Source organism: Medicago sativa, chromosome 1 (genome assembly GCF_051527215.1).
Source record: "Medicago sativa cultivar Bolivia chromosome 1, Bolivia_mono, whole genome shotgun sequence".
Classification (NCBI taxonomy): domain Eukaryota; kingdom Viridiplantae; phylum Streptophyta; class Magnoliopsida; order Fabales; family Fabaceae; genus Medicago; species Medicago sativa.
The window spans coordinates 74,796,430-74,807,317 of record NC_140749.1 but is presented as its reverse complement, the minus strand read 5'-3'; the positions used below and the strand labels follow the sequence as shown (position 1 = coordinate 74,807,317).

At 34.4% G+C, this 10,888-nt stretch overlaps 2 protein-coding genes across 2 annotated transcripts; one reads left to right on the top strand and one right to left on the bottom strand.

The window, feature by feature from the left end:
• Positions 1 to 730: 730 nt before the first annotated feature.
• On the top strand, positions 731 to 2,979 carry LOC146957379 (uncharacterized). The gene is made up of 2 exons (XM_085736317.1): positions 731 to 1,649; positions 2,589 to 2,979. Exon 1 carries the CDS (start codon positions 845 to 847, stop codon positions 1,607 to 1,609), a length of 765 nt encoding a protein of 254 aa, XP_085592443.1. The 5' UTR covers positions 731 to 844; the 3' UTR covers positions 1,610 to 1,649; positions 2,589 to 2,979.
• A 760-nt stretch (positions 2,980 to 3,739) lies between these two features.
• On the bottom strand, positions 3,740 to 7,343 carry LOC146957378 (uncharacterized). The gene is made up of 2 exons (XM_085736208.1): positions 4,864 to 7,343; positions 3,740 to 4,315 (listed from the first exon to the last, which is right to left on the bottom strand). The coding sequence occupies exon 1, from the start codon at positions 7,245 to 7,247 to the stop codon at positions 5,073 to 5,075; it is 2,175 nt and encodes a 724-aa protein (XP_085592334.1). The 5' UTR covers positions 7,248 to 7,343; the 3' UTR covers positions 3,740 to 4,315; positions 4,864 to 5,072.
• Positions 7,344 to 10,888: the final 3,545 nt, after the last annotated feature.

The window sequence follows — 10,888 nt, the reverse complement described above, 5'->3', positions numbered from 1 at the left end:
CATTTCAAACGTATCAAGAATTGTAATTAATATTGTGAGGAAAAGATATATTAAGAGTTGTTTTACAAAATTGTCCTTAATAAATGATATGAGAAAGAAAAATGAAAGAATTGAAAGAAGATAAAGTAATAAATAGTTAATGATAATAATAGAAAAATCAACATTAATGTTTCATTGATATTGTAAAACGACATATAAATTGAAACAATTTTTTTTCCAAAACGACATATAATTTGGGATTTTTGTTTCTAAAGCGATAAATACGTTGAATTTATATCGTATCGATATACTCTATCAATTTGAATGAATGAATATCGTTTATTTTTGTCAAAAAAATCTCTGTTCTTAATTATAAGACCATTTACACAAAAAAAAATGTCCATAATTATAATTAAATATATTTAATAAAAATGATATATCTTTTGACTATTTAATTACATTTCTTAATATATGTAAAAAAATTGACTGTAAAACAAAATACCTTAAATGATATTTATTTTGAAACGTATCGGATATTTACTATAAGTACACAATTAACATTTATTTTGTCTGATTTTTACCAAAACTTTTCGAAAAAAACATTTATTTTGTCTGACTAACATTTATGAGAGTAATAATGTTTTTTGGACTAAATTTATTGATTTACATTTTCTATTAAAATAAAAAAAAAAAGTAAAATATTGGTTTGCACAAACAACAAAACAACCGAGTACATCATCAAGTTACGATCATAGGGTATCCGTTTCAATCACTTCTTCTTCTTCCTTCGAAACCCTAGAAATTCTCAATTCCCAATTTCAAAACCCTAAAAAATCTCAAAATCTCTCAAATCTCAACCATTACCATGAATCTTCCATCTTCAAAACCCATTCTCTCTGAATCCCCTCCCAACATCTTCCCCTTCGTCAAAGGCGAATGCTGTAACTGCGGCATCAAAGACCGTTGGCTTCTTCACAACGTCGTCGTTCGCGGCGTCGATCGTCGAATCTGCACTTCCTGCGTTCTCCGTCTTCATCCATCATCATTCTGTCCTTGTTGCTTCGAATTCTACGAAAACCCCCTTTCCACCACTTCCTCTGCGCACCGTTTCGTTTCCTGCATCAAATGCTCTTCTCTCAGCCATATCCATTGCCTCTCTTCTCCACCACCGCCTTCGTACCTTTGCCCGCCTTGCTCTCAACCCAATTTCACCTTCTTCCCTGTTCCTGAATCTCCAATTGATGAAAAACTCTCAAAGATTTTCCTTTGTGCTTGTAAGGTTGCTTGTTCTTCTATGAAAAAGCATTTTCATTTGTCGAGGATTAGGTCTGAGAGAGCGGTTAAGGAAGCTGCGATGGCGAGGAAGAGGACTAAGGAAGCTATTGAGCATGTGTTTGCACTTCAAAAGCTTCGGGGTTCAATTGGGTTGAGTAATGGTAACAATGTTGTGGTTAAAAAAGAGGAGTTGAATGGACATTCGCAGTCGCCGAATGGTCCTCTCATTAGCAGAGTTGGGGCTAATGGAATTGGGAGTCCTGTGATTGGGAACAAAATTGGGGGTACCGGAAGTGATGGAAGAATAGGGAATAATGGTAGTGGGAAATTTGGTCCTAGTTTCAAAGCTTTTTAACATTTGCTAGTGGATGTGACAACAATCGAGATTTATCAAGGTTAGGGATGCTTTACTTATAATTTTAGTTTTAGTTTAAGGTCTTGTTTACTTTATTAAAATATTTTTCAGCTTTTGTATTCTAGAATTTATGTTGATTTTAAATTGTTAACAAAGAGATGGTAGGCGCGCTTGGTTATAATTGTGATAGAGATGATATAGAAGACAAGCCAGAAAAAATGGATTTTCGAAAGTACTAAAAATGCTAGGTTTTTTCAAAAATGGGATGGTAGGCGCGCATAGATATAATTGTGATAGTGATGATATAGAAGACAAGCCGGAAAAATTGGATTTTTGAAAGTACTGAAAATGCTAGGGTATTTTCAAAAAAGAGATGGTAGGCGAACTGTGATAGAGATGATACAGAAGACAAGCTGGTAAAAATGGATTTTCAAAAGTACTGAAAATGATAGGTTTTTTTCAAAAAAGGCATGGAAGGCGCGCATAGTTATAATTGTGATAGTGATGATATAGAAGACAAGCTGGAAAAATTGGATTTTTGAAAGTACTGAAAATGCTAAGATATTTTAAAAAAAGAGATGGTAGGCGCGGGTAGTTATAACTGTGATAGAGATATATAGAAGACAAGCCGGAAAAAATGGATTTTCAAAAGTACTGAAAATTCTAGGGTTTTTTTCTTTTCAAAAAAGATATGATAGGCACGTGTAGCTATAATTGTGATGGAGATGATATCGACGACAAGCCGGAAAAAATGGATTTTCGAAAGTACTGAAAATGCTAGGTTTTTTTTCAAAAATTGTAAAGGAAAGTGGGGAGAAATATAGTGTCTATATATTCCTTTTATGTTTTTTAGTTTAAGTTAAAATGAAAACTGAAAGCATTGGAAGTAATTAGGCCCTGAATTTCCTTTTGTGTGTGCAATTGTACTTATTTTGGGGTTGATACATTAACACGTTTGTTTTGCTTGGTTTGAATGCAGATAGACAAGGGCATGGGTTTTGCTTGGTTTGAATGCAGATAGACAAGGGCTTGGGTGTTTCTAGAGTTGGTGCTGCTGTGGAGTTCCGAGTAAGAGTACACATTTGATCCTGTTGTAGTTTATACATGATACCTTTCATGTATCCATTCCATTCCCTTGTAAAGCTTATGACCTAATGTGATTATGCAATTTTATGTACTTTAAGTGCCCGGCTGTAATTAGGTTTGAGCTTCTTTTTGTCTGTGTTAGAGTATCAGATGTTAATCCATTTTTACACTCCCCTCTTCATTTTCTTTGACTATATCATGTGTCAAATAAGACTATGGTTATGTGGGATTTTTATAGCTGCAATCACAGTGATTTTAGTTATCAATTTTTATTGGTTGGATCAGGAACTCTTTCATTAGGATGTTTTCAGACTTTGGCATAGCATATCATGATTGAGCAGCCATGAGTTGCATATTTGAGAGCTTCTATTTAGTTCTTAGAGAGGAGAGCTAGCAACACGAAGTCTTAACACTTTTTTTTAACATATTTTCTTTTAGTAGGTGAAATTCGTGTAGGTTTCACCATTAAGAGAATGGGTCTCATAAAATGGCGTGACTTGTATGAATTTCACAAAATAAGAGATATAGTGTAGGAAGGAGTGTTAAATGTTTGTTTTTCTTACTAGGCAATCTAAAGTTTATGCTCTTCCAAAGCATTCTAATCTGTATGTATGCACAAAAGTTTCATTCCTGCGAGACTTGGGGATGTAGCACAGTTAGTACACAATAAGGGTATGTTTGGATAAACAATTGATTTACAACTTAAAGCACAAGCACTTATCATATGACAAGCGCTTATGTATAAGTTTACATAAGCTATTTTTATAGCAAATGATAAAATAAAGTTAAATGATTTTTGTATACACTATAAGCTGTTTTCATAAGCCATCTTGGAGAACTTATGAAAATAAGCTGAAAAAAACTTAGCAAAAAAGTCATCCGCTGTTTTCAAAAGTTCTGCCAAAGAGTCTCAACAAACTTATGTCGGTAGAAATGCTCAAATAAGTCGATCCAAATATGCCATTATTCTACATTCTCTTTGAAAATTTATTTTCGAAAGAGTATCTTAAAATATTATGTATAACTTTGTATGTGGTCCATGTATTTGTAACCAAAAAGTCTTTCTTTCTGCTCCCATAAGATTCTTATCAACCACAACATGAAAGATACAAAATTTAATTGTTAAAAATACAAGGTCGATCAAATTGGAAACTATGAATAATGAGAAAAGAATTCCAAAAAACTAGTCCTATCTGTGTATCCCAACCCCTTTTCCCCTCCATAATGAGCATGGAGTTTTAGAGGGGTCTTCTTCTCGAACTGTAACACGACCACGCCCTAATGTCTTGCACTAAGTTGCAAACAATTTTTTTTTTTTCAAGTGCTGATCTTCCTGTAATTAACACCACCTCGTCCTTCACCGCAAGCCTAATGTCTTGCCTTGAATTATTCATATGAAGTACTAATAGTCTTCCTTCAAGCGCTCATCTTACTGTGATAAACACCATCTCATTCACTCAATGAATTAACCTAGCGGAAACATGTTATGTCTGTAAGTGGAGAGAATGTGTACAAAAGATACTCTTTAGTGGAAAATCTCTGGTTCAACCCCTTGTGAAAAACACTTCTCTTGGGATGAAGTTCTACTCCTCTTGTTCTGTCAGTCTCAAACGTGTTTGCCTGTGGGAGAGACACATGAGTATTTCATATTAAAAAGAAAACACTCCATTCAGTTTCTTTTTGCATCTATACACAAGATAAGTTGAAATAGTTTGTTTAATCCCAGTTAAAGAAGTTAAGAAAGTGAATTTTAACAAATTTTATTACAATCTCAACAGTTGATAATTCAATCTAAAGTTGCAACTCCACAGTTTCTCAACATGCACCCCTCACATTAGAGAGGGTCGAACAATGTGACAACAAAACAAGAAGAAAAAACAAACCATATGCTTTTATTGTGTGCATGTGAGCTAGATGTATTATCCAAAATCCAAATGAAACTAAATCATTTTCAGTTGCCACATTTGTGAGTTTTTTTTTTTTTTTTGAACAAGCGCCACACTTGTGAGCTTAATCTGGTTATAAACCAAATATGTGTCATAAACTCTTCTAACTTACTTTGAGATCATTTAATCGCAACAACAGAGAAATTCATATAAACATTGCAAAATGATGGTAAATCTATAAGTGAATTTTATATTCAAATCTCAAGTTATCCCACATCTTACCTAGTGTAGCATGGCAAGTCAATTTGATAAAACTAACATCTGCGCAGCCGCATCTTTCAACCTCTTGCAAGAATTTTCTGTATGACAGCAGTTCTCATTGCTATAAGACTTGCTGAATAAATAACCCTTGATGGACAGATCAGCAATCACAATGAAATTGGCATGTTAAGCAATAAGATTCCTTTCATGCATGAAATACTAAAGTTTCATCAATCTCCAAGGCCTTCTGCAAGTATATCATTAACAGAATCAGAATCATCAAACAACGACATTACTTGACTTCTTCCTTCTCTATCATCAGATCCAATCAATAATTTATGAGTGGCTGTATCCGGAAGCCAGCCCTTTTTCAGCATCATATCAAGAAATCGCCGGGCCTCATGTTCCTTACCCTCTTTCCACAGGCCAGCTATGAGTAAGCTATATGATTTTGAACTCAATTTTTCGCTGTCGGAAATTTTTTCAATGGCACTGGAAATCATCGATAACAGAGAATTATTGGCTATGAATGAAAGTTGATCAAATAGTTTGTCTGGATCAGGTATCAAACCTTCATTGACCATCATATTGAAAAACAAAACACATTCCTTTACTAGACATTGTTTAATCATACCATTGATAAGGATACAATATGCTTCTGTGTCAAGACTTCCTCCCACTATCAAGATTTGTGAGAGGAATGCCAACAGATTTTCTGCCTTATCTGATTTAGACAACTCATGCATGACAGTAGTTTGTGTGACATTACAGCAAGAAATACCACAATAATAAGCTAATTGCCATAGTTTTATGGCTTCGTTGGCCTGTCCTGAGTCGCATACACATTTGATCAACTTGTAGAAGGAGAAGGAATGAAGAGAGCATTGCTTCTTTGACATATAGTTAAACACTTCAATGGCATGTTGAGAACGGTTGATGTCATCACAAAGGCCATCTACTAGTTCAGAATAAGAGGTAATATCTAAACTCCAACATCTAGCACAAATTCGACGAAACAGTTCCATTGCTTCATCATACTCTCTCACTCTACAGTTGCCAACCACAAGAGCTGAATATGTTGAATCATCAAGCACAACTGAGAATTTGATCATTCTGCCAAGAAGAGTGTATGCTTTCTCCGTCTCTTCATTCTCACAAAGCCATCTAATGACAATATTCCAAGATTGACAATCAGCTATGTTTCTATCTGTCATTGTTTCCAGCAGAACATTTGCTACCAGAATTTTACCAGCATTGCAGCAACCTTCAAGCAATGCATTGAAAGGAGCAGTTTCACTAACTTGCTTATCCTCTAAAAACATTATAGCCTCGTCTATTTTCCCTAATTCACAATAGCAATTTATCATATGAACAAAAACATTTTCATTTGGCCGTATACCACTTTCTATCATTTCATATATGAGATTTACCGCAGAATCCAACTTCAAGTTTTTGCACAAACATTGTATTAGAGCCTCGTAAATCAAAGCTTCTGGCACAATATCAGAATCTTTCATCATTCTGAACAACCTCACTCCTTCCTCTACTCTATATCCCCTGCAAAAGAGAGGTATGGTGCAGGTATAAAAGCTCAAATCCGGTTTACATTCGAGTTTAAGCATTTCCTCTAAAACAGCTACAGCTTCATCCACTTGACCATTTTCGATCAAACCCTTTACAAGTATCTCAAAGGTCTTACTATTCGGACTACATCCTTTATTGTTCATTCTTTTAAACTGATCCAAAGCAAGGTCAACCCGATCGATTGTAAACAATATCTCCAACAGACAATTCAACGTGTCGACTGTTGGTAGTACTCCTGCCTTCACCATCTCTTTATAAACAAGCAAAGCATTTTGAAAATCTCCACTTTCTTCATTCACAATAGCACCTAACAAAGCATTAAAAACTTGAATTGGAGGTTTATAACCCCCTGAATTCATGTTCACTAAAACTACTAACCCTTCTTTAATCCTACAATTCTGAACAAACGTGCAAATCAATGATACAAGTGCCTTTTCAACACCTTGAAACCTATTCTTCACCATGTTATGAACAAAATTCTCCATCTCCATAACATTTCCAGCTAAACCCAGTTTCAAAACGATCTCAAAATAAGTATTAGAGGTGTGGTGAAAACTCTTCTGTATTGAAGCCCAATTGAAAATCTTCACTGCTGAGTTTAAATCACTTGTACGGTTCAAAACTTGAATTAAATTATCTGGGCTAAGCTTATTTCTCAAAAAGTTAATATTTTGATCAAATTCAGATGAATATTTGTTGGGGTTTACAATTTCTATGGTTTGTGAAATTTGTTGAGTACTGGTTGAAGAGAGATAAACCCATTTGAGGAATCGAGGGTGGTGTGCCAAAGATGGGAACTTTATTGCCATAGAACGAAACATTGATTCTACAGGATAATGGAAGGTGCAGAATCATAGAGAATGAATGAAGAAAGAAGAGAAAGAGAGATGGAAATTGAAATCTGACCTGGGAACCATGTCTTCGTGTTTTTTTTGTCAAACAAAGTAAAGGCATGAATCAGTGTTTTTTTTTTTTTGAGGGAAGGCATGAATTAGTGTTTCTTCATGCGGTTTTCATAAGATTAATGACTAATACCTCAAATTCGTCCTTGAATTTAAAAAAATAGGACAAATTCGTCCATGAATTTTGCGAAATATCTATTTAGTCCCTGAATTTTACAGACGTTCATCAAAATGGTCCCTCCGTCCAAAAGCTCTGTTAGTGGTGATGACGTGTCCTCTTGCATGTTGTGTTGTCATGTACACGTGTCAACAAGGCAGCCACGTGTACAATGACTAAATTGATGGAAATGGTAAAAATTCGAGATTTAACTTTTCAGTGTCATTTTTTCTGTGTTTTCAATTATACCCCTCTATGATAAGGATCGATTTGATACTTATTGTGATAATTTAAGGACTGATTTGATGGATAGTGTTATAATTTAAGGTCTGATTTGATTGATTTTATTTCAGGGAATGAGTACAAGGAAATATGACATGAGATGACCAGTGATTTCAAATAACAGGCATAATCAAACACCACTGAGGAGTTCTGCTCCACAAAATCCAACTGCTCCTGGAGTTATTAGAGTTCCAAATCCAAATTACGGGTCATCCGCTTCTACTCAACCCTAATACATGGAGTTTATCCCAACTCCAGGATTTCCAAAGCATTGATGCTTGTTAAATTATGCTTTTGGACTAGTTTAATTATTGCTTTTTGGACTTGTATAGTTTATGCTTTTTTGGATATGTAACCACTTAAGAATATCAAATGATTTGATGACTTGATGGCTATGTAATGTTATTTTTTTGGCTATGTAATGACTTATGAACATCAAATATATGACTTATGATGGTATGCAAATGTCTGTCTTTTTATAATCAAATTATCTCTTTTTTACTTTTTACTTTGTTCAGCAAATGTATGCACCAAGGATCACAGTGATATTTGTTGTGAAAATTCAAGGACCTATTTGATGCTATTTTCACTAATTTGAGGATCGATATGATGGATATGCATATAATTCAAGGACCAATTTGATTGAAATTTTTTGACAGAAGAGTTTGATTCATTCATTGACAATCTCTTTTCATTACAACATTACAACATTACATGGACTTGGCACAATACAATAGCATTTTAAGAGTAAATAGTCAAAGCCCCCCCCCCCCCCCCCCCCCCCCCCCCCCCCCGAAATTGCAAGGTTCATCAATTACCCCCCTGTAGTTAACGAAACATCAATTACCCCCTTGAAATTGTTAAACGTTAGTCAATTACCCCCCTCCGTTAATTTCCTCCATCCAACATGCTGATGTGGCAGTTAACTGCCCACGTGGCACTGCCACATGATCAGAAAAGGCATGCCACGTCAGAGGGGGGGTAATTGACTATATTTTTTAAATTTTTTTTGAGAAAAATTAATTTTTTTTTTGAAAAAAACTGATTTTTTTGAAAATCTGATTTTTTTTTTTGAAAAAAATCTGATTTTTTTTTTTGAAAAAAATCTGATTTTTTTTTTTGAAAAAAATCTGATTTTTTTTTCTTTTCAAAATCAACATTTGTGCCACCCACGGACCTTGCAAATATCCCCCTGAAATTTAACATTAATGTGCAAATACCCCCCTGAAATTTAACATTAATGTGCAAATACCCCCTCAAATTTAAAATTTATGTAGCAAATACCCCATAAAATTTATAACTTATATGCTTATATCCTCTCCAAACTTAAAACTTATATGCAAATTACACCTTGAATCATAAAACTTTGATGGTAAATTAAAACTTATTCATAATCTATAATTTACTATATCTCTAATATTAAAAAAAAAATCACAACTTTAAAATAAAACTGACATGTGGATCATAACAGATCACCTATTAGGATTCTGGAGGCCAAGCACAACGTTTACTGTGCAATCATTGGGGAGAAAGTGTGCATGAAGATTGAAGAAGGTTCATGGAGCCCAATTGGGAGGGAATGGACACTCAACAAGTGGCCATAACTATGTTGTGGACACTCAACATGCTGATGAGGAATTATGTGTTGCTTAATAGTATGCTTTTAATTATAATTCTAAACTCTAATACATGATGAAAATGCAGCTCCTTTTATTTTGGCGGCTAGTAGGCTTTGTGAAAACAATAGCTGCTTGTTTCTCTAATGTGTAACAATAAAACAAACATGTTTGTTTTATTTTAAAGTTGTGATTTTTTTCTTTTTTATCGTAATTAGAGATATAGTAAATTATATATTATGAATAAGTTTTACTTTACCATCAAAGTTTTATGATTCAAGGTGTAACTTACATATAAGTTTTAACTTTGGAGAGAATATTTGCATATAAGTTATAAATTTCATGGGGTATTTGCTACATAAATTTTAAATTTAAGGGGGTATTTGCACATTAATGTTAAATTTCAGGGGGGTATTTGCACATTAATGTTAAATTTTAGGGGAATATTTGCAAGGTCCATGGGTGGCACAAATGTTGATTTTGAAAAGAAAAAAAATCAGATTTTTTTCAAAAAAAATAAGATTTTTTTCAAAAAAAAATAAATTTTTTCAAAAAAAAATTAAAAAATATAGTCAATTACCCCCCTCTGACGTGGCATGCCTTTTCTGACCATGTGGCAGTGCCACGTGGGCAGTTAACTGCCACATCAGCATGTTGGATGGAGGAAATTAACGGAGGGGGGTAATTGACTAACGTTTAACAATTTCAGGGGGGGTAATTGATGTTTCGTTAACAACAGGGGGGTAATTGAGGAACCTTGCAATTTCGGGGGGGTCTTTGGCTATTTACTCGCATTTTAAACAACTCAATCAAACAAAATACTCCTATCAATATCTTCATCAACCTAAGCTCACTTCCTACACAATCAACTTTATCCATCAATCTTGCCCTCCAAACCTCTTCTCTGCCCATATCCTTTGGCTTCTCCATCAACCATGCATTTCTTCCATGACCAGCACCATTGTTTTTAAAATAACCTAGTTCTTCAGCTTCATCAACCCACACAAAAAATTTACAATTTTCACCATCATCCTATACAATCAAAAGACAAAATCAGTACTATTTAATTCATGGAAGAATTTTGGGGGATTTTGAACTCTAGGTGACAAATTATAACATTAGGGTTCCAAATTTATATATTTGGGGAAGAAAGAGTCGTTAATGAGGAAGAGGAGAAAGAGCCATTAATGAGAAAGAGGAGAAAGAGCCGTTGGCAATTTTCTGAAAATCCATCAATTTGGTCATTGGCAATTTTCTGTAAATCAATCAATTTGGTCCCTGCTTGCGTGGCATCTGACGTGGTAAGCCTTGTAAGAGGTTAACGTTACACGTCACCTCCATTAACAGACCAACTTAACGGAGGGACTGATTTGATTGACATTTTGTAAATTCAGGGACTAAATAGCTATTTCGCAAAATTCAGGGACAAATTTGGCCGATTTTTTAAAATTCAAGGACGAATTTGAGGTATTAGTCGAAGATTAATAGTTTGAATCATTAATGGA

Excerpts from the sequence above, each read along its gene's own strand:
- LOC146957378 (XM_085736208.1), bottom strand. The coding sequence starts at position 7,247 with ATGTTTCGTTCTATGGCAATAAAGTTCCCATCTTTGGCACACCACCCT.
- LOC146957379 (XM_085736317.1), top strand. The coding sequence starts at position 845 with ATGAATCTTCCATCTTCAAAACCCATTCTCTCTGAATCCCCTCCCAAC.